The 24,359-nt window shown below is 44.1% G+C and overlaps 1 protein-coding gene across 2 annotated transcripts in view; it reads right to left on the bottom strand.

Moving 5' to 3' along the window:
* The window catches only part of ELP3 (elongator acetyltransferase complex subunit 3), a 94,128-nt gene that overhangs the window by 38,078 nt on the left and 31,691 nt on the right, over positions 1-24,359 (bottom strand). For both annotated transcript variants that reach the window (XM_066995134.1, XM_066995133.1), the window contains exons 9-11: positions 23,800-23,926; positions 7,138-7,331; positions 1,943-2,033 (exon numbers count right to left, since the gene is read on the bottom strand). In XM_066995134.1, coding sequence (XP_066851235.1) covers positions 1,943-2,033; positions 7,138-7,331; positions 23,800-23,926 — 412 coding nt within the window. The remainder of the gene's footprint in view (positions 1-1,942; positions 2,034-7,137; positions 7,332-23,799; positions 23,927-24,359) is intronic.

Raw genomic sequence — 24,359 nt, 5'->3', positions numbered from 1 at the left:
CCTTTTCCAAGCTAAGAGAAAAAAGGACAAAGCACATTTCTAGTTTTCTCCTCTGACACAAGGAAATCACACCAGTACCTTGTATTTCAAGCTATATTGCAGCAGACTGCCTGGTTCCTCATTCCACCAGCTGCAGTGTTTCTGCCTCACTAAATTAAAATCTATAATCATCTGCACAGCAGCAATTTTTTTTTACAGATTTGGGTCTTCCCACAGCGATGACTGCCAGCTTGACAAGCCCTTTAATGGTTCAGCTCAGTTACTGGGCTCAGCCCTGACCGCCATGGATCAGGTATCCCCGTTTCTCCAGCTGGTCTTGATCAGGTTCAGATCAAGTGAAGTGGTTTTAGCATCAAAACCAGGGAAGAGTTCACTATTAGCCCTAAAGAGCTCAATTGAAAAGGCTTAGCTGCGGCACAGAGGTTGTCCCCCCTGCCTGGTTTTGAAGTGAAAAGCCAGCAGGAGGGATGGAAGCTTTTGCGGCCAGAAAAGCTGTCTGCCAAATCCTGGCTTGCTACTGGAGAGAGTCTGGAAGGAATGATTTAAGGAGAAAGTGCAGGGCATCAGCTCAGGAAAGATTAAGTTGGTAGAGAATGCCCAGCTGGAAGGAAGACAGTCTGGAGTTTATTTGCTGATCTTTTGCACCGCAACTGCCAGATCCAAGTGAGATGGCAAAGGCAGTAGGGAGCTACATGTAGCCTAGAGAACAATCCGTGTTAAACACCAACAACATAGTTCAGCAGCGTGAGTTTATGTGGGGCTACAGGTACACAATACGCAGCACAGCAGATGAAACCTTTATTATTGCTTCTTCGGTATCCTTGGTATTTAAGCAAAGAGATTAAAGGTTAGCTTGTGTACATCTGCAAAAGCTGTAATTACTGTACTGCCTCAAACCATTCCTTTACTTCTGTTTTCTTTCTTTTTTCCAAAGCCTTCCCCTCTCATCCCCTGTGCCCCAATTAGAATAAAACAAAATCTAACTCATCCAGAAGCACACGCAGCCACACATCTGGATTTGGCTTTCGCATCCCTCCTAGTACACCAAGGCTCTCACTACAGTCTGGGTTGCTTCACGCTGGCCTCTTTCCCATCCTGCTGGATGCAGTAACACCTTAAAATCTCTTTAAGGAAAGGTGAGCTAGAGGGAGGGAGCACTAAATCACAATACACATGTATGGAACAGTCGTGGGGAGGATCTGCCTCTGCACCAGGACACCAAAGCAATTAAAGCCCTAAAGGAACTGTGTGAAGGAGAGTGGGGTTTGCGTGATGTTTCGTCTATGGAGCTGGGTGTCCCGGTCCCAAGAAAGGCAGAACCCAGGCATAACTTCACCAGAGGCTGCAGGATCTTCAAACTGTGGCTGAGCAGACTGTATGGGGCACAGCCAACATTGACTGCCACAGTGACCTCCTGAGGAGCATCACGGCTGGCAACGCATACCTGCCTCTGACTTCAAGTATAACTGCACTTCCTCCCTCCTCTCCTCTCCACTCCTGCTCATATTTTTTATTTGACCTTAGAAATATCAAGAATATCAAGTCTCATTTGTCTGTGCTGAAATCTCTCTTTGAAGACTTGTCTGGCCTCAGCCTGAGAGCTTTTCTTCCAATTGTTAGTCAAGTAAGTGCATGCGTGGGAAAGAGAAAGGAAGAAGAATTTCTAATAGCATAAATTAAAAATAAACACTCCTGCCTTCTCTCTGGTTTAAAAGGTGCCGTTCCATTAAAAACCTGAATATCAGAAAATATTTATCAAGTACCTTCAGGAACGGGGGCAAATTCTAGACTAAAAACCAACAAAATGTGTCAAACAAAAAGAGTTTTTCCAAGATATCATCACATCATATTCTGGTCACTACTTTCTTCTCAAAAAGGATCTGCTACTTTGTGTGAAATTACCAAGCAGCTCTCCCTCAACACCAAGTGACAAATATTTTACCTGTGTCCCAAGATCTTTCATCCTGGCCAAGGCAAGCTCTCTCAGGTTCCCGTGCTCCACTCCGGAGCTCACTAGTGGCATCGGAATATCTCTGCGTGTTAAAGGAAAAAGAAAAACCTCAAACAACTGCATTAGCAGGCAATAAACCAGAAAGTACCATTATGGTCACCTAGGCCATGATCCCAAATAGCTGACCACAGAACGTACCTGAATTACCTTTGTTTCAAGTATTTGGTTGAACAAGAAATAACACAGGCAAAAAATCAACTAAAAGCAGGAGGAAAATGAAGGGAAAAAGCAATAGAGTTCATTTTAGTAAAAAAAGACCGAAGACGAAAGTAGGCTTTTACAACCCCGAGAAATAAGCTACAATTTTGCTCTCAGTTCTTCACTTGGAAAACTGAAAAAAGGATCTCCCAGCCCAGGCTGTGCCTAGCCTTGGACTCCATGTCAGACGTTCTTCATGGTCCCTGCTGCTGGAGACCAGGGGTTGGGACCCAGAGCACACCTTTCTGCTGGGTCTGAGCTGAATGCACGTCGGGGAAAATTCATCAGAATGACAACGTTTTTACGTTGGGAAGCTTGCTGTTTAAAAGTGAGAATGTTTTGTTTAGCTGATGATTTGCAGCAAAGCCCAGCCAGAAAATCGAGGGTCTTCCTGTGGGAATATAAATCAGTGAGCCTGCGAATGGCAAGACGCCCTCTTTCAGCTCTCCAAGGCAGGTACTAAAATTGAATTTGAAAGGAAGACCAGATTTGGCCTCTCCACTGCCTTCCACAGGAGTTTGTCCCACTTGACGTCAGGAAAGCAGGATACCATCCCTAGGGAAGGGAGGATTTATGCACCCAGACCAAGCTGAGAAAGAAGCATGACGATTAGAAGGACATCCCAACCACACACACCTTCTCTTTAATGCAGCATTCCACAGCGGTTCCAAATGCTTCTCCTCCCTCCTCCTGCTCAAACTCCACCCTGGCCCTTCTGATAACACACCAACCCAAGTGCTCTACTGGAAAATTCAAAATCCCTCAGATCCTCTACAAAGAACCAAGGGCTATACCAGTGTGAAAGACACTCAGCATGTTGTAAAATAGGTTGGTCTTAATCTGTAGACATTCCTTGGTGAGTATTTCTCCTTTGTCTACACAAACGTTCAAAAGAGTAAAGCACAGAGTATCACAAAAACATACAGAGAATGAGATGGTTCAGGGAACTGGTAATGTAATTAGCTTAATCCATCTTGGTTCAGTAGTGACTGAAAGTCATCACCATCTAGCAGCTGTCTGATGACCTCTTAAAATGTATTAATTGATCTATTCGGTTCCTTGAGGACTTGCATTCGCATCACGGCCACCATGAACAACTGCTGGGTTTGGCAGCAGCTGTATAAAAGAGAAAGGTCTTCAAGGGTCCTAAAGACTTGATCCTTGTGCTGCTGTTGCCTTACAGAAATCTGAGACACTGGCAAGGGGGCAAGAAAAGGAGTTTTCTTTTACTGTAAAGAATGAAACGAGTGCTTCAGACTCCACCATTCTCTTCCCATTTCAGCATCACACACCACCAGTTCCAGTACAGCTTTCTCCAGCATATGGTTTGTGTTTTGCTTCCCCACCCTGTTTTCCTTGCTCTTCTTTCTCCAGAAGCCAAAAGATCCATGCAAAATTCCGCGCCTCTGACCCTCGCACGCCAAAATGTTGAGGCAAAATGCAATTAGCCAACCAGTTCATTTATTCCGTGGATTTCTTTGAGTAAATACGACGCTGTAGAACCAACACAACATACTTCAAAGAGCTTCAATTAGAGGAAATGAGCACTTCACATTGTGACTAAAGGACACACTAGAGGAGAACAGCGTTTTCACCAGGGCATGTTAGATCTACAGTGATAATCTAACTAAAATGCCTTTTTTCTAATTATGGAACAACTCCAAAAAAGTCAGACTGTATGTATTTCTCCTAGAGGGACGTAGATAAAACAGCCTAACATCTTCCAGTACCAAGTCTTTAGTTAAATCCAGAGTCAGCTATGAAAGAGCAGATAATCTACTGTAAATAAATGAAAGATTACAAAATACAGTAACTTGAGCCCCTCTCATCTCCCTGCTAGGCAACAAATTAAATTGAAATATAAATGCGAAAAATAAGCTTTTTAATAAAAAGCAAGCAAGAAATAGCTTCTCTAGCTGCACTTCAAATGAGGGCAGAGTATTTAAACAAATACCCTGTGTGCATCACTAGTGTACACATTAATGGCCTGTTTTGAACACCCACCAGACAGCAATGTACTGATTTCAGGAGCTGTTAAAATGCAAACTAAGTTGAAGGATACAGGGGATTAAATCCTGACCTTACTACAGTTCATGTGCAATTTGCCAGAAGCTTCAACGGGGCCTATTTCATCTTCTGTTTGTCGAATGCGCAGGTTCACAAACATTCAGGACAAATACAGCAATAAGCATCTCCAGAGTTACGAAGTAACCACGAAGAATTATTCCCCTCCAACCAGCCATTAAAATCTCAATCTTTCCGCGGTGTTTTGCCAGGGACGCCTCTCCTGTGCTCCCCCAGGTCGTTAAATTGAGTATTTTGAACATGCGGCAGACCACAAGAATATCAAGTCCCTTGTGTTTCCTGAAAACCTGCTACTAGGGACCAGAGATCTCACCCGGTGGTCTTAATAAGGAAGGGGATGGATGGCTCAGCCTTCTTCTGGTGGTGCTTGGTACAAAACCCAATGCACGTACCAAACAGCCAGGCAGCGTGCAGGGAGCTCAGCACAAGCTGCCTTCCAGGAAGGCAAGCTGAAACTGGAAGGATGGCAGAAATAGAGCCTGAAATGCAAGAGGTGAAGGAGGGAGGAGCTGGGGAAGCAGACAGGAGGGAGGTAGAAAGGGAATGTTGCAGGGGGCTGCAATGGGGAGCTGGAAACGGTCGCTATCCTCAGCGAAGCAGTGCTGGGAAGAGGCCACGAATCCTTCAGAAATCTGGCTTTGTTCATTATTCTGCTGCACAGTCACACAATGACCCCGAAAGCAATTTAGATCAAAGTAATAGCTTTTGGACTTTGCACTGGAGGTGTAAAAATCTGTAATCACCAAGAACAAGTTTCAGATAACATTGAGGCAGTCAGCAAGAAAACAGCTATTCCACTGGAACATAATAACTGACAGCTGGATGACAGCTGGACGGGGGCTGCTGCCGCCGACAGAAGAAACCCGTCATCAGGCTCTGGGAAAGCAGCACACCACGCAAACCCTTTGCCAGGCCCACGTTCTTCAGGAGATGACCTGCAGACTTCTGCTTTCCTCTAAGAATAATGCTATTTGTTTCAGGTACAACCTATGGTAAGAGCATCACCAATAAATGGGCCACTACATCTGTACCGGAATCCATCAGGAAGAGGGAGAAGAGCATACAAAGGGAAAAGACAGGAGTTTTGCTTTTAATAACGCTTCGACAAATGATGAGAAAAGCCTGGGGGAATATCAAGTAGATATTTCCTCTAAGATGTGTTTTGCTTTCTTAATCAGCATCACAACCTTCTTCTCAGAGCTACAGCCACGAGTCTCTCGCAGTAGCGGAGATCTGCAGGAAGGATCTCCTGCTCACTGAATCCATGTTACCAGAGTGCTGGAACGTGCTCACATTCATCAGCCTAATCAAGTTTTACTGTCTTCCTACTTTCTTCTCCTCCTCTTCGGTAACTCTGCAAAGCTCCAGAATCTCATTCCTTTGGCTGACAGAAAATTTCCAGCTTCCTGTGTCGCTTTATCCGAGGCTATTTCCCATTTCGTTCCGTGCCCAAATCAATCTTCCCATTTCTTAGAAGGTTATTTTCCCTCTCTCATAAACTTGCAGAGATTTTCTGTCCACCTCTATCCTTCAAAAAGAAGACTGATGCGCCTGTGCACACACTTCCACAGTTCATTTTCTTGAAGATGGGGATTATTCCAGATAAGGGCTTACCAAAGTCTGCATTAATACCTCTGTCTCTAAGAAGTTATCTTGGAAAAAAATGCTTTCCACAGCTGCTTTCACCAGTGGCTTATTTATATTATGGACCAAGGCAGTGGAAACATTTCCTCCTCTGCTATTTTCACATGGCAGTCTCCCAGTTTGCAGCACAACCTCCTCAGAGCTTGATCTCAAACTTGCCTGAAGTGCATCTCGTTATTACTCCAGCTTCAACTCCACCAGATCCTGCTTGTGCATCCTCTCTTTCAGTGATGCTTTGCACCATCCGCAAGGCTTCCTCAGTGCCCTATTACTTTTTGTATTAGTGTAAATAAATACAATTTTGAGCAAGACTGTTTTTTTAAATGGATGTTTGAGAAATTCCACTGATAAGGCTGCATCCAGACTTCGTCAAGGCTACCCGGTGTTTCTTGCCTTCAGCAACTTTCTTCTCTGCCTCGTTTTTCCACTTATCCCTGCTCCGTAATACATTTCCAGACGGGCACAAAAATCAAGTGCCCTACAGAAGTCCAGCCAGGTGAGGTGTAAAGCACAAGGCTTTCTCATTCTGCACTCTAGAGCTAGGCACTGGCACTGTTTCTGGCTCGTGTAGCTGGAAGCCAACTGAGTAGTGCCTGCACATGCAAAACTAGGTAAGTGTGCTACAGCCTCCCTTCCTACTATCAGACATGTACAAGATAACAGCAGAAAAAATAATCCAAGAAGGACCCCACACTGAAAACACAATGCTAGGGCAAGTATTACTTATCGCCCCGGGAAGGGAGGTTTCTGAATGGAAATAGCTGCACTACCATAATACACTTATGAAAACCCTGCAATGCCCATGGGGAAAGACAGGAAGTCTTTAGAGCAACAGGAAAAAAAAAAGCCTCGTAGCTCCTGTAATAAATATAGGAAACTTCGCCCACAGCCAAGAGGCAATTATCCATCACTATCATTAGAGTACTGCGTGTGCCACATCCTATGCTGGCAGTGAAAATGGGGCCTCCAGAAATCCTGAAGTTTCTGGGTGTATTAGAGAGGCAGTTCAATTTAAATGGTTTCTCGTTCTACGTGGCCTTTCCCATTCTGAATAGATAGGAGGCAATTTAAAAATCTTTAGTGCATTAATGATTGCGACTGAAAAATAGTAACAGGCCGAGTCAGATCTTGCTGTGATTAAAGCAAGAATCCCTCCAAGTGCAATAAATCAATACCCAAAGCCCACCACAGAAAATTACCTCTGAACACGGTACACACGTGTCCACGGTGGGACGAGAGCCAAGATTCTGGCCACCAGATCCACAAGAGTGCTAGGGGGGTAGCTCTTGTATCTTCCAGTCTTCCACAGCTCGTACAGGCCAGTGCCACGGATCACGAGCGTTGGATAGAGCTTCATGCCGTCCGGGCGAAAAGCAGGATTCTCAAAAAACTCCTGCAAAAGTGGAACAAAAATGTGAGTCAGAGAGAAACAAACCAGATCTCCTGAGGTTTCAATGCCCTAACAAAACTAATTTCAAGACGGGTTCTGTAAAACACAATTGTAAGCGTGGCTTAGGAATGACTGGCTTACATCGAATTTTCAGTATTTATCAGTTCACGGCGTTTTTAGAAATAAAAGTATATTATAGACTTAAAGGGAAAGCCGATAAAGAAAAAAAATCCACATGACAATGCTACCAATCAAATCCGTGCGTTGCCGCTACCTTTCAGCATGAATTCAATAGATACTGCTCCATTTATTGTAACAGACTCTGCTCAGAATTAGAACAATAGAAATGAGCGCACTTATCTTCAATCTCAGCAGACCACATTTAGAGATTAATCAATGTGTCTGGGACACATCATTTGAATAGCAATGAAGAAAAACAGATTTATTCCACAATGAGGTTCTGAACAATCCTGGAGAGCGGGAGGACACGCTGGATCTCCTGCTAACTTCTGCGAATAAATCCCAGCGGAGAGCTGCAAACTGAACAACGCTAGCTCGCACTACACATCCATCACGGTGGTTTTTTTTTTCAGATTAAATTTCAGTAATGACAATTAAAATAATTTACTAATAACAATAATAATATGTTAAAAAAACAACATGTAAGGCACCCTGAACCGAACAGCCATTAAAGTGACTTAAGTGATGGTATAGTCCTTCTAACTGCATCTCCAGGCTAAATATAATATTGGATTAGACCACTGAACGCTTGAAATCTACAGCTTGATCCCTCTCCAGCACAGTGTTCTTGTAATAAAAAAACCTCAAGTTTATTAAGCTGAGTTAACGGCCGGCTATTGCGGTCCCACCAGTTGCTGCGCCAGCTTTGGTGCTCCCCAGCACTTTGCTTTAGTGCTTCGACGCATTCACGTGGCCCGGCCCCGCTCTGCGACTAGGTTTCCTGCCGCTGCTGTGTGTTAAACCAGCTCCCGGAGCGCTCCTGCAAGCCCTGACGCCGGAATAAAGTGCCATTAGCAGCCTGCTGGGAGCAGGACCTCCCCGCGCCGGCAGCGCCGAGCGGCTTTGTTGCTGCACAAACCCATCCTTTAACTGCTCAAAGAAACGGCAAATGGTTTGCTGCTGGCTTGAGCGCGCCAAAATGGATCTGCACGGGCTCGAATGCGTGCAAGATCCAGCACAAAGATGGGAGGAAGGGAGCGTGGTGAGAGGAGCAGCAAGACAACATCAGCCTGGGCCATCTCAAGCAGGCACCCTGCTGAAGCCCCGGCCAGCTCCAGCAGCCTCTGTCCTGCACGCCCACACCGCTGCTCCTGCTGGGCGGCTCCAGAGCAAAACACATCAGAGCGAATACATCTGTAAAAAAGAAAGTGGTCAAAAAACCTTTTTCAGGCAGAGCCGCCTCCTGAGCCATTGTATACATCTGAACAGAGACCGGCACAACCGAGGATTCAGCCTAAGACACAAAACAAGATACAGACTGTGGATCAAGTCCACGTTGCTGCTGCAAAACTAAAAAACTGTCAAATCCTGCATTTCTCCTCAAAGAGTGCCCAAGACACAAGGCCACGAAGCACCCCAGAGGGACAAGGTACCTTGTGTGTGTCCCACTAAGCTGTGCTACTTGTGAAGTGAGTGGTTTGTAGAGAAACAAGCCAAACACAGACAGAAAGCGATGACTGGACCCCAGCATCACGGCGCTCACACTGGAGTGCGTGTGGGTACAAAAGAGGCAAAAAAGGTTGGTTTTCTCCTTTTCCCAGCTGTTTGTGCGCTCTGTACAACCCCCCTGTTCATCATGAGCCTCGTATCACCACCGGGAGAGGAAAAACACTCATTTTGCCAGCTCCGTGAAATCATCACCATCACCATCATCTCCGAGGCGAGGACGTAAATGACTTACTCGGAGGCACTTGGGGCTGGCTCGCGCTCCCCAGGCAGCGGACGTGATGGCTCCCTGCCCTGCCCACGCCTCCTGCCAGCTCCAGTTCCCGCAGACCCTCGGCCAGGATGACTCACCGATGTGGGAGAACGCATTTTGGGGAGAATACTTTTGTTTCGGCGTTGGACTGGGTTACGGAGCAGCCGATCGAGCAGCAGAGGTGAAGTGGTGGAAGCAGGATCTGCCCCCAGGTGTTGGGTCTGCTTAGAGCACCCCTCAGAAGGGCTCGTCCTCCCCCTTGCCCCAAGGGTTCAGTTTGACTTTGCAGGTAAATCATAAATATCATAAATCATAAACACCATGAATCATAAGTATCCTAAATTATAAATATCCTAAATCATAAATATCATAAATACCATCCTGGTGGCTGAGAGGGAAGGCAGACGTGTGTGCCCTTGGCCAACCACTCTCCTCACTTCTTTTGTGCCAGCCCCAGCGTGCATCCGACCCTCAGGACACAAAGAGGGAAAAAAAATAAAATTCACCAGGCTTATTTTCGAAGCAGCCAGCTGACGCAGGTGTTATCCAAAATCATACAACATGTTAGGGGTCAGAAAAATAAGTCGGAAAAGCGTTGTCCTGGACCAACCCAAAAGGACAGCCTCCCCCCTTCTGTGGGTGGTTAGAGGAGCTCTAATGTAAAAGAAAGCAACTGTGAAAAAAGGAATGAGACAATCTTGTAAGAAGTGACTGCTCTAACGAGAGGAGTTATATGGCCAAGTAGAGCTGAAGAAGAGAAAGACATTATGGTAAGAAAGCAATGACGCTTCCACAATGAGATACAGAAAGGTAAATAAGCCACTCCAGCAAGCAAAAAAGCTTCCAGATAGGCAATGTATTAATATTCGCAACAATACTGAGCTGAATGCAAAAGCATCTATGATTCATCAGGCAGAATATTTAAAACACTCCCTGATTTACATTGCAGATTAAAGGCAAACGCATCAACACAGTGCTAAGGTTAAAAACATCCAGCAGTCAAAGGCAAGGTCAAAAGTTAAGGTTTCTAATCACATCATGAATTTTGCCACTTTCTCCATACTGTGTATTTTCTGTCATTATATAAAGCCAGCTGATAATGCTACGTCATATTTCAGTAGCACTGGCGTTAAAAAAGCCAAGTTTCATATTTATTTCTTAAATAGTTTCTCAAAATATTCCTCAAGTTTAATTAATATTAATTATTTTTTGAAATAATTTCAAAAATACAACAAAGCAGCATCTCCTTTCTTCCAGAATCCCTTTTTTCAGTGGTAAACTTTAAAGAGTTTCCATAAATCCCAATGTTTAAAGCCTTAACCTTTTCCCATTTGTAAACAGTTTTGATTGAGTCTCTCATGAAACAAAAGGAGCTATAAAATGCCAACACATTCAAAGCTTTAGTAGTAACTGTAGCCTTTCCTTTTTTTAATTAGACACCTTAAAAGGTGTCTTCAACTGATAAAAATGCTCAGAACAGCTTACTGCCAAAACAAATTTAATCCCTTGTGCAGCATCTGTTCAGAGACCACCATCCAAAGCACCTCTGGAGTCAACAGGAGGCTTTCCATCAGGTCTAGGCAGGCACTCGATCAAGACTTAAATCCACTTCTGCTAATGCCCTGTGACGCAAGAGGCTAACGACGACCTGGAGAGAAAGGATCCCTACACATTTCCAGTCTTTTTGAATCACTTGAGGACGCGGCGTAGTACTCTCACACGCATGAATATTCTAAATGGAAACACATACAACTTCAAAGCTACTAAACCAATTTTCTTTGAACTTCCAGTTCTCTCCCCTCTAGCTAAAGACTGTAATCCAAGTAGCACTTAACACTTCTTGTATAATAAAGATGGATGCTGGAGTAAAATTTTAAATTTGTGTACGTAGATGATGGACAGGATGTAAAGGATTGTCATGGTGGTTTAATAATAATAAATACATATATATAAATTCAGATCAGTCAAAGCTTTTAATGATCTGGAGGTTCATAAAAATGAGCATTTTTATACCCTAAAATAATGTGTGTCATAACCTTGGCCAATTTATGTGGTAGGAGAGAAAAGTTGAGTACTCTTTCACAGCAAATAATATATTGAGTAACCAGAAAAACCTGGAATTCGCAATTTTTTTTGCTTCACCTGAGCTCCATTAAACATACTTTACTTGTAGGAACAGCTGCTCTACGAACTACAAACAATGAATCTTAATAAGATCCCATCAGCACACATTCAGGCTACAAGGTTATACAAGTTAGCTGCTAAAATGTTTTATGAGAATAGTAATTGATTTTACTAGCATATGCCTTTGTTGTAGAAGTTCCCTGTTATTAAAGCTAATGGCGTCTGCAGGATCCATTCATCCACCACCTCACAAACTCACTGCCACTATGAATAATCAGGGTCCGACGGGTGTAAAGTTAGTCATTTAGATGCCAAGAAGCCGATGATTTTTCCATCAAGGCAGACGTATCAAAGTGCATGATGGAATCCTTTTGTTCAACTCCCATCAATTGCTTTGAGTCTTATAAATTGCATGACACTGTAATTGTTGTCCAACAAAACAGACATTAGTTAAAAATCAAAAGTCAACATAACACTAATGTGAACCAAAAAAAAGCTCAGAATATGAGATGGAATCTGGAGGTGAAGTCCTGAGCTCAAATATTTCACTTTCTTATGTGTTTGCAACAACCTTTTTGAATTATAAATCTGTCAGTCAACCATCTATCTGTTCACAGTCGCAACAGAAAGGTCACAATCATTTGGAATCATAATGAGACTACACAGTGGTTTGGTCCCATTTTCAAGTTTGGCCATAGCACACATCAGCCAATATTAAAAATTTCATCTTTCCATTTTCATCTGATTTTACTGACCACTCTAAGCACAAAAAAAGAACAGAAATGTTTTGAAGAGACCCAAAAGCTGTAGTTCTTCCCCTCGCTCCAAAAAGAGAATGTTTTTATTGGATTCCATTTCATCTTCTTACCAAACAGAGATTCAGTTGCCATCTTTAATCTTCCTGCTCTCAAGAAGTTCGACTGTTGTAGGAGATATCAGTTACAGGATAAGCGAAGCAATTTATGTTATGCGTTTTACAAAAATGTCAGGTTTTGCTAAAAATAAAGGTCACCAAAACCTAGCTTTTAATGACTGTCCACTAGAAATGAGGTGCCTCTCAACCTGATTCCATAAACTTGAATTGGTTCCTTTGCTATAGTCCCTGCATTAGACAGATGATTAAATTCATGTCCGACTGCATTAAAATGAATGGTATCTTAACTCTCCATATCGCAGCATTCCTTATCTCCATCAGCCGTATTATTTATAACTATTAACAGTGGTAACACTTGAAAGCTACTGCGTTGAGTGACACTTCCAGCTCTACAGGGAGTGAACAATCACTTAGCAGTTTAATTATATGCATTAATAGAAGCTTGTGGCTCAAAAATGTGGCTCCATTTTAACTTGGAATTTGCATTTTCCCCCCTCTTTCTTGTAAATGCTGCTCTAATTAAAATGTAATGATAGGATCTGCATTCACTGATACTTACAATGGCCTACTGACCGAGAAGTAGAGACTGTAATGCCTTTTTACTGCGCTTTGGTACAGCCTGCGATTACATACATTGTCAGCTACCAGATGTCACCTGGGAAGCAGGGAAATGCAGTGCCAACAGCGAACCAAGACATAGTCATTTTAAAGTCACTTAACATCAATATCTGTCAATTGTGTGACCTTTGTCGTCCCGTTAAGAAGTTACCAGGAAATAATAAGATGCTACTTTGCAGCTACTCTGGACACCACCTTTCTGTAGACAGAATTCTGATAAATTAGACATTTTTGGATACAGTTTTATCACACAGTGACAGAATGGTGACAAAAAATCATGATTACTGTAATGCATTTTACGAATTGCATGTGTGTTATACACTGTGATCATAGGATCACAGAATATCCTGAGTCGGAAAGGACCCAAAAGGATCATATCATAGAATGGTTTGGGTTTCAAATGGCCTTAGAGATCATCTAGTTCCATCCTCCTGCCAAGGGCAGGGACACCTTCCACTAGAGGATCGCTTGGCTCCACACAACACCCCCCAAAAACCAGACCCTGTGTCTGAGAGCCTTGTCCAGACACTTCTTGAACTCCGGCAGCTCGGTGCTGTGACCGCTGCCCTGGGGAGCCTGTCCCAGTGCCCGACCACCTCTGGGTGCAGAACCTTTCCCTAACACCCAGCCTGACCCTCCCCTGTCCCAGCTCCATGCCGTTCCCTCGGGTCCTGTCGCTGTCCCCAGAGAGCAGAGCTCAGCGCCTGCCCCTCCGCTCCCCTCGTGAGGGAGCTGCAGGCCGCCATGAGGCCTCCCCTCGGCCTGCTCTGCTCTGGGCTGAACAAACCAAGGCACCTCAGCCGCTCCTCACACACACCTTCCCCTCCAGACCCTTCACCATCTTTGTAGCCCTCCTTTGGACACTCTCTGGTAGTTTTAAGTTCTTCTGATATTGTACCACCCAAAACCGCTCCCAGTGCTCGAGGTGAGGCGGCAGCAGGCAGAGCAGAGCGGGACAATCCCTTCCCTCGACCAGCTGCAGTACCAGGCCTGATGCCCCCCAGGATTTGTTTGGACACCAAGGTGAACACGAGCCAGCAACGTGCCCTTGTGGCCAAGAAGGCCAACAGTATCCCGGGGTGCAGTTGGAAGCGTTGCCAGCAGGTCAAGGGAGGTGATCCTGCCCCTCTACTCAGCCCTGGTGAGGCCACACCTGGAGTATTGTGTCCAGCTGTGGGCTCCCCAGTACCAGAGGGACATGGAGCTACTGGAGCGGGTCCAAAGGAGGGCTACGAAGATGATGAGGGGACTGGAGCAGCTGTAGCACGAGGACAGGCTGAGAGAGCTGGGCCTGGTTAGCCTGGAGAAGAGAAGACCAAAGGGAGACCTCATCAATGGGTCTGAATATCTGAGGGGAGGCTGTCAAGAGGATGGAACCAGACTCTTCCCATTGTGCCCAGCTACAGGTCAAGAGGCAACAGGCAAAAAAAAATGAAGCCCAGGAGGTTCCATCTGCATATGAGAGGGCACTTGTGTGCTGTGAGGTGACAGAGCGCTGGGACAGGCTGCCCAGAGAGGTTGTGGAGTCTCCTTCTCTGGAGATATCCAAAAATCCGCCTGGATGCCATCCTGTGCGAACTGCTCGGGGTGACCCTGCTAAGCAGAGGGGTTGGACCAGACGATCTCCAGAGCTCCCTTCCAGCCTGGGCCATTCTGGGATCCTGTGATCTCCCAAAGCCACCCGGACGTGGTGCTGGCCACCCTGCTCTGGGTGTTCCTGTTGGAGCAGGGGTGGGATGAGAGGCCCCACACGTGCCTCCAGACTCAACCATTTCCTAATTCTGTACGTGCCTTCCATGCAAAATGAGCACAAAGACAATGCAGAACATTCGGTGGCAATAAGGCAGATGAGCCCGCTATGAAAGGGAAAAGCAAGCTCTCTAGTATTTCACCTCTGGCAAGCTGGAGCTTGTTCTGCTGACTGTGCACACCCACTCTCCAAGGTATCTTTAACTGGCATTTATTTTAAATACCTATAATTAAAATACAATTGAAATATTTCTGTAATAGACCCTTGGGAATTTCCAAAGGTGCCTTGCATTTATATGAAGATGGTATGCTGAAATCACTCATGCCAAATATAACATTATTTCTGAGGCCTGTGAGGAAGGGGAGCGTTATCTATCCTCAAAGAGCACAAAGAGGTTTTTGGGGGAAGCGACTCTACGCTGCACTTAGTAAATCCTGTTGTTGCGTCAGTGATGTCTGATGCAAACACACTACAAGGTGGCAACGTTTTTAATTAGGCTCCTCTGAAACGTGTATGTTACAATATATATGGTATCATGAATCTCTGTAAAATTCATTCAAAGGCAGGCTTAAAGCAGAGAGAGAGCAACTCATTTCTGCTTTACGTCTACACTCATGACAAAATCATGACAGATCTCCTACAGATGTGACCATGGGACAAAAAGTTTCTAAAGCAGGTGATCCCAACTTCCAGCCCTCCAGAAGGTAGCTGTAAAGCATCCTGCAATCAAGGGAGCAAAGGGCATTTTCCAGGTGAACGTTGTAATTTTCCTGGCTATTGACAGCTATGTAATAAAAATCCTTCCAGTTCCTGACATACTGAAGCTGTCAAATTTCACCAGAGTACATAAAATATGATTTTGGAAACTACTAAGCCAAGAAAACAGTGCCATAAAACCCAACATTTCGGCCACAGAAGGGTCCGTTCTGTGACTATTATTAACACCGTTTTTTAGCCCATCTGCCTGCAAATTTCTTCAACAATAGTATATATTAACGTGAAAACAGCACATCAGGGCACGCTGTAGCACAGTAGCGTACAGTAGGTGGACCAGAAAAGTTTGTTTCATGTTCATTTCTCTAGTCTTTAAATTCCTGAAGGTACAGGCTCACAATACTCGAGAAGTTTCTCAGTAGCACATCACAGAGGACCCTGATGTCTCATACTGAACTATTACAACAGCTCAAGTTAACGAGAACGTATTTATTGGTTGCCACTTAACGGAATAATCTATGTGCTCACTTCGGGTTGTTCCAGAATGCCTCATACATAGCCTTTGAATGCCAAATAAGAAAAGTGGATTGGTCTGTTAATGTCCGGAGAAAACACCATGACAGACCTTGTAATTCACCCTTCAAGGTGCAAAAGCTGTTATTCCTCCACCCTTCCCTGGCAGCATCCAAACCATGAAGTCCATGTGCCAAAGGGAACTTTTCCACAGGTGTCTAACACAAGCTAATCCTCGCACTATCCAGCTTCAGAAAGAAAGCATTAAACATAACCAGACCACTCTTGGGGTGCAACACAACAGTCATAGTGGAGGTGACCTAATTTACAGGAGCATTTAGCCCACAGATGAGGTGTTGTCTTCAGTGAGTTATTTACCAATGCTATGCACTTCAGTTTCATAAATACCCTAACTCTAGGAAATTGCTGCTGCTGGCCGAAGAGGGAACGTGCCTGCCTGCCATCCCATACCTTCCCTGGTCTTTTTGTATCCCTGGACTGTTCGGATCTGCATGTTGCCTCCTGTCTAACGCTGTCGGATAGTCGCTTTCCGCAAGGAGATGCTAGCGTATGACAGTCCCGGGCACCGCTACAATACAACTCAATAAGGAAAGAGACGTTTCACATTTGGGAGATGCCTTGGGCATCAGCAGCATGACCTTGGAGCGTGGTTTTGACTCCTGAACACAGTATCTACGCGAACACCAGACAAGTCTCTCCAGATTGTGCTCACTGCACCAAGCAGCCCCATCTGCTCCGTCTTGCAGGTGCTCCAAGTGACTCTCCATTTATTACGCAGTTCTGGAGAAACCCATGAGAATACCTCAATAAATTTGCTGTGAAGTTTCACCTTCACTTTTACCGAGCACAGGACTCTGGCCTTTACGTTGCTGGAAGGGTCGGCTTTCCCCTAGGGCTAAGTATGGGAAATACAGCATTTTTCATTGTTTTAAGTTAAAACACAAGTTTTGCGACACAGATCACTTTAAAGAATGTCTTCTACCCTACAAATCATTGAGACCAGCAACTCTACAATCTTTTTTGATAATCTAACCCTCTTTCATCAGACCTCTCCTCTCCATAACAAGCATCAACACAACCACACGCTCCCTCCTACCCGACTCAGCCCTGCAAAAGCTTCTCTCAGTTATTATGTTCACAGCAAAACCATTACGCTTTTCCATTATGCTTTAAAGAAAAGAAAAAATCAAGTCCTTGAGGATTTAATTTGGACATCACGGTTTACCACCCTCATAGTAAACATACAGTTGCTGCTGCTGAGCTGTGCTAAAATACATATTTTACTAAATGATGCTTTGTTTGCCTAAATGCCTAGCAAATTTGCACTCTATCCAAGACGCATCCTTTTATTCCTGTACTGCTTTTCCATTTGGCTTTATGTTCCCAGACATATGCTCATTATTGACTTCAGCAGCAAGGGGCCTTAGTGAAAGAAGCCCAGAAAACAACTTCAGAATGCTGGCTTGAAAACCACCACTTGAATAGATAGAGCAACTGTATGAGCCTACGCAACCCACAGTTGTCTGGGGATTGTTAAGTTCCAAACCGATCTTTTAGTTTGGGTAGAAAAAGGGTCTCAACTGTACCTTTTCACTTATCAGAAGCTTTTTCTGAACGGGAAGCTATTTTAAAGATAGCGATGGTTATTAGCATAACCTTTATGGCTGCCACGCCGGAGGAAATTTTATGTGCGGACAAAATACTAATTCACAAAGACAAAGGAAGCAACCCAAGCAATCCAAAACGCAGTCTTTCCACGCAGCCTTGCAAATCATCACGTTAATACTAAAAGGTACAGCAACGCGTACCGTGTCTGGGCAGCACGATGCAAGGCAGCGGCGATCACGCCGCCACTGAAATCCTCACCCTCTGCATTTTCCGGTTTAAGTCGTGACACCGTACCCATGTCACGCATGGACCCCCAGTGATGCAGAGGAGAAGGGACCAGTTTTACCTGTACTGTTCAACTGATTCAGCTCTTCTCTTCCCACACATCATCACACGGAGGGTTGCAGCACTAACTTTACTTTGTTCTCACATTGCACATATCCAAAGAGAGAAATCTGATGTGCTTTATAAGAAACCTACCCAGAGCTGCTGCAAACACACCCAGTGAGCAAATAAAAGTTGGTTCCACACAGACACTGGAAAGGGACAGAAGCTTTGTGCACGCAATTTGACCATCTGCAGCAGTGGGCACAAGCCGGGCCTTTATCTACACATTTTATCCCCAGAAATATGAGTGCAATTATCTGTGAAAATAGTTTCTAAAAATAGCCCGTTCCTTACTACCACGATTCCCATTAACATAAAAAATTACCATGGCGTTGGCCACAGTTCATGAAACTATAATTGTTTGCGAACTGAAGAGCTTTTTAGCTCTAACGTTTAGGAAGTCTCCAAGAGAAGCTCGAGTAACTGTTTCAGAAGGACTGATCATTAAACACTGCCTAATCTGTTTCTATAAATGTGCCCGTGAAGAAAAAAAAAAAAAAAAACAACAGAAGAAATTTTCAGAGGTAATGCTGGCTACCTGCCAATAACAGTGTTTCAATGAGACGTTTAGTAGGAACTGAAAGGAGAATCATTTACCCCACTAAACATTTCAGAGATATATTTAAAAACAGAGATAATTGTCTTCCCAAAAGAGTACAAAAATCAGTGGAGATCAGCAGTTTAAGCATCTTTTATTACATTTATTAAAAGCTCCTGATAGCGCTGTAATAAATTACCTTCATTATGAATTTCAACTCCTTAATAAAAATGAGAGCCCTCCGGAAAACTATCTCCTTATTTACAGCTAAAGGTGATACAACAGTATTTAAAGTTTTACAACACCAAATACATTACAGAGAGAAACAGTCATATTACCCGTTGCCTTACTTGACCACTATATTTCTCTCTGATGTTCACACGCCAAAATAAAGCCGTAGCCCTCTGCTTAACTTAAGCTTGGATGCATCAGGCATTTCACTAAAATTAGTCTATTTCTGATACATGCTTATTTAGCCATTCCTTCAGAAGAAAAAAAAATACAGCCTGACACATGAGTGTAAGAAAAGGAATTTTCTACCAGACTAAAATAATTCAGCGATGGCATTTTATTTAAGAACCGTATGAACGGCTCTAATGAATCGAACCAAATCTCTTCAGTCTGATACTTGTCTCCAATACAGACTAGTAAATGGTCCTGCCTATGCTTTTCCCATCAGCTTTTTATTTATATGAGACTTCAGTTGGAAATGATGAGGCCAGAAAACCTCCCTACTGATCACCTCAAGGAAAAGGAAGGTTCTGCCAATGACTTGCTATGACACTTCCTCTGACCCTTCCCACACTTGAAACTCCTCATCTTCTGGCCCTCCTTCTTGTTCCTTTTCCCTTTTTCTGTTCCCCCAACTTATTTCATCTACACAGGGTCTTTGAAGTCATTTGAGATGGGCTTACAGACATCCCTTCTGAAGGACCAAAATGAACCACAACGGTAAACCATACATGGGAAAAGACCCCTAAAAAATAGAGCAAACAGCCATGCCTTGTCCCGTTAATAAATGTTACTAGCTTAGCAGTATTTATACCAGAAGAGATCCAGCTTGTCGATGATACTATTGCTACTCAGTGACTCTGCAGAAACAGAATGAGGAATTAGCAACAGCATCCTGGGAATTCTTTAGCCTCCTAAAGTTTTTGCTTAAATCCAAAGTTCTGCTTGGTAGCCCCGTTGGCAAGTGTGATTCATGAATCCTCCCAACCATTTACCCCTAGAGTCACCTCATCCCTCTCGTGCTACAACAGCAAAGCTGAGTGTTTATCGCGTTCCACAGAATGAGGTGTCTGCTCTGGTAACAATTCCATTATTCCCGCTGAGCCCTTGATTTATTCTAGCTATTATTCTAATTATTTTCTCCGACCACCTGCTACGTGAGGCACTGCAAAGCGGTCTTATCGGCTCTGCTTGCATTTGCTAGCTAGAAGCAGCAGAGTGCATGTGTGTGCACGCGTGCACGCTACCTGACACGAGGACACGGGCGGTGGGAGGGAGCCGAGGATGCTCCCTCCTGCAGCGTGTTCCCGTACTTGGAATGGGGTGAAAAGACCTGAAGGAGAAAGGAAATCCTCCGAGGCTATAAAAAGCATCTGTAGTAATGGGAAAAAAGGGGCATGCTGGGGGAAGGAAGGGCGGAGAAGCACAACATAACTGGTACATAGAACCAGTACATCCACTCTGGTTGAAAAAAGGAGCTGCAGTAATCTTTATACTGAAGACAGACAGAAAGGCAGCCACCTGCCCTCACTGTAAAAGGGACAATATGTACATATAATAAAAGATGTATCTAATATACTTACTCCTATCAATAAATTACAGTTTTGAATAATCATGAAAACACTTTCCAGGAGTACATTTGCTATACTCACATCAAACTTTGAAAACACAGATATGCTTGCAAAAGAGGAACCGATGGGCATCGTAGCTGCTGGATGGAAGAAGCAGGTAACACTTCAAAATCAATAGGTCATGAGGGACAGAAGCAATGTTACTCTTGAAACCATAATTACCTGTTCAATTTGAAGAAGCACCCAGTATTTTTAGTATGCAGTCAGCACAATCAGCAAGTTATTATCTTCCCAGGAGAAACCTCCACGTTTAATCTATCAACTGGTAATGGAGGCAGTGTTTAGAGCTCCTTCTAAAGTCATCTGGGTCCCTTTTTGTCCTACCCTTCCCTGGTCTGAAAAGTGCACGACTAGAAAGGAAGTTAGAATCGCAGCAATTTATTTTCTCTAAGCTTATTTGGAACTACCAGAGAAGCAAAAATCTGTAAGGATCCCTGACAAGCGCAGGTGTCTGTCCCCAAAAAGTCAGAGGTAGCTCATAGCAAGATATGTATTTGTGTGATTTAGGAGAATAAAGAACCACAAACTGTGTAAAAGAGCACTCCTCCTCGCGAACAGCTTGGTGCTGTTGCAAGAACACAACAGATGCTCTCCTCTTGGTTCCTCTCTTTGTTCTCACATTAGTTTTATGCAATAGAAGTGTCTAAATATTTACCAGCGTGGACTAACATTTACACAGCACAACTTATAAGTTGTTTCCAACAACTCAAAGCTATGATAGAAAATTTTGGGTAGGAAACAGAGAGCGTACTCTCTAGCTGAATCCCCGGGAAAGGAGGCATTGCTATCTGCTGTACACTTCAATCACGTTTGCCAGTGCAGGGCTGTGGAAAAACAAAACAAAATGAACGGCTGTTTTCACCCTCTCCTCTCTCTTATTTAAGACAGAGCATCTTTTAAAAATAAATTATAAAGCATTTAAGATAGGATGAGAAGGGCTGAGGAGGAAGGGAAACGGAAAGGATGCCTCTTGTTTACCATTCCATCTTGAAACGTGTCACAGTGATCCACAACCTCTCCACTCTCGTTCCCTGCAGCTCCGTCTCCTGAAAGGCACAGCGATCACTTAGCTGCCCATCAGCCTCGCGGCTGCCCTCTTTCACGCAGGTTTCTCCGTGCACTGGCTGGTCTCAGAGTGCAGACCCTGTGCACCTCTCCAACACGTGCATTTTGGTTCCTCCTCCTCTCCCTTCTCAGACTTTCCTCTCTTTAAACCAACACCGGTATAATTCCTCTCCACGTTGCGGTGCCCGAGCACCTCTTCGCCAGCAGCCTGCCTCTACGTGTCCTATTTCTCCTCCTCACTCTGCAGCATTCACACTGCTTCTTGAGGGCTTCATCCTCCACGCCGATTACTCATCCTCCAGCTCCTCATCTCTACACTCGCTGGCATCCAATCTTAATTTGATCTGCGGGTCCCGCTTCAAATTTCTGAACTCATTAACGAGGTGTCGCTTGAGCTGGCCACCCCATCGCCCTCTCTGCATTCTTAAATCCCCCTCCTAAGCTATCACTTGGTTTTCTTTTTTCCACGGCTTTGCATTTCTCTTGCCCTCCAGCCAGCTTTTTGGCTGATTCCAACCCCTCACGCCAAAATTCTGATCTGGTCTTACCCCTTCTTTTTCTAAGACCAATGATTTCTTCATCAACAACGTGCAAATTCCTTCCTGCCATGTTCCAGAGCTGGCATACCACCAACTCTGATGTCCTACCAGCTCCTAAAGCTGAGGCTTGTCCTGCAAAGATATTCTAGACAAGCTGACCTTCTCTACTCTACTTTCTCCTCTTGCTTTTCTATGCTAACCTCTATTTTCCCAGCTTTTTTTTTATCCCCCCTTGCAATTCCAGCCTTTTCATCACATTCTTGTCCCCTCTTTCTGAGGACTTCGCCTTTTGCATCTTCTATTTCTGCAACAATTGTCAGTAATAAATGGAGAAAATCCAGCAGGGCACTCCCCTTCCCCTGACAAGCAGGGGAGCCCTGCAGCCTGCACGTATCGCAGGCAGTTGAGCATCACTTGAAGTTAAGCAGTGCTGGAAGAGTACTTCCAGAGTGCTTGTGCACTAAAAGAGAAGCAACTCCAGATCCTACCGTGGGAAAGCCTTAGCCATTTGTCACGGATAAGCAGCAGAGAATAGTAATAATTAAATAAAATAATCCTTTCTATAGAAGCTTGAAATTCTGCCTTAAATAATTCCTCCCTCTTCAGTTTTACATCTTGCAAATACTTGAGATTACTGTGTCCCCTTTGCTGGGTCTCATCCAAGGATAGCTCTTTAAATCTTTTAGTCGGTATTGCTGTTCTTCCGTCATAAATCCTCCCCAGCCCAATACTACTCCAAGTAATGACAGGCCCATAAAGAACCCAGAACTACAGCTGCTACTTCACTAGGTATTGAGTCGGGTTTTGCCATACCCCACAGCACAAGTAATTATAGGAAAACACAGCTAATTTGATGTCCACTCCTACCCTCTCTCTCCCCTAGCATTATAAGAAAGTAATCCAGGAGCAACAGAGGCTGGGGCATGAATTTTGAGCTGAATTCACTTTCAGCTGCCACTGACTTCATCCTTCCTTTTCTGTGTGTTGCTTTGCCCCCAGACTTCTCACGTTGTCACATGAACGCAGTATTCACTAAGTGCCATCTATGTTTATGATGTGCTCGAGGAATCTGCACAAGATCGCTTACAAAAAGCACCTACCACAGGTTTCAGAACTTCCTCCATGTGCGGTACAGCCGCATTCTGGATTGCTTCTTTCTGTAAGTGTCTGTCTGCAGCACACCAGGAAAAAACATTGTTTCCTGCCTGAACTTCTGATCAATACATTCTGTTGCGCTGATAGTTTTTTAGTGCCAGAAAGCACCCAGTCTGACCTTGCAGAGAAATATACCTGTGATTCCTACATCGTGACTGCAATTTCTGAACTATTTTAAAAAGACAACCCACTTGGACTTTAAAATAATGAGATCATGAAAAAAAATCTACCGCATTATCAGGTAAGGTGCTTAATTCCCTATGATGTTTACCATTTGCTCTTTATTTCTCATTTCAATTTCTCTAGAAATAATTTTATATTTTCTTCCACATCATTGATAACGCTATTGAGCGGCGCTGAGCCAAGAACAGAGATGCTATATAATACACCTATACACTCTACTTTGCAATTAATTACCTTCGAGATATCATGCTTTTAACTTTGAAACATGCACTATTGTAAAGCCAAGGAAAGAAAACCATCTTGGAAAAAAGTAAGAGCCCTAGTTAGCATTGGAAGAGCTATATTCCACTGAGACCTGAGTGACTCAGTCTTTCATGAGGCAAGGATATAATTTTCTGGATGAAGTAGTTCAACAAATCTTTCTTACCCTCCACCTTCAAAAATGAATTTTAAATTGTTTGTCCTTAAGAAATAATTCCGGCCCAGTTCCTAACTAATAGCTGAGCTAAGAAAGAGAGGCAGAATGAGATGGAACAGCTGGAACGAACCAGAAACTCCTGGTGATCCTAAGCCATACTCACAACAAACTGGTCCGTGTCCCTTTCAAGCCCCATGTTTGGTAAGTCGGGCATCATGTGTGCCACCACTTTGAAGCCAGCATCCTTGGCTAAGTGAAAGGACTCGCACACAGCCTTCACGGTGTGACCTCTGGGAAGAGAAAAGGAGAGATTTAGAGCCCCAGACACCCAAGAGAGGCAACCCAGGTCATACAGAAAAAGACACGTTTTTAATTCAGATTATTTTCCAGGAAATGAGCAGGGCTGAGTTTTTTTTATCAGTTTATCACCATCCAAGTCTGGGAACGTGGCTGCTATTAAGGTAAATTAAGCTAGTGGCTAAAAGCAGTCGGGTTTGCTGTTTCCGCAGCAGGTGAACCACCCCGAGAGTACAGCTTTCCAAACCCCAGCCTGAGAAACTTCCAAAAGCTGCTGAAATACTGTGTAAAGTGATGACACAAGGAGATGTCACAGCACAAGCTAGGACACACTGCACTGAAGACTCTGTATAATCAGAATAAACTATAATCAGAAATGAAAGCAACAGAAAAGGAGAAGGATGGGGGCTACGTAGAACCAGCTGG

The sequence above is a fragment of the Anser cygnoides genome, chromosome 3, assembly GCF_040182565.1.
Source record: "Anser cygnoides isolate HZ-2024a breed goose chromosome 3, Taihu_goose_T2T_genome, whole genome shotgun sequence".
NCBI classification, from domain to species: Eukaryota; Metazoa; Chordata; class Aves; order Anseriformes; family Anatidae; genus Anser; species Anser cygnoides.
The sequence above is the reverse complement of the archived record's forward strand: the minus strand, read 5'-3'. Positions and strand labels throughout refer to the sequence as shown.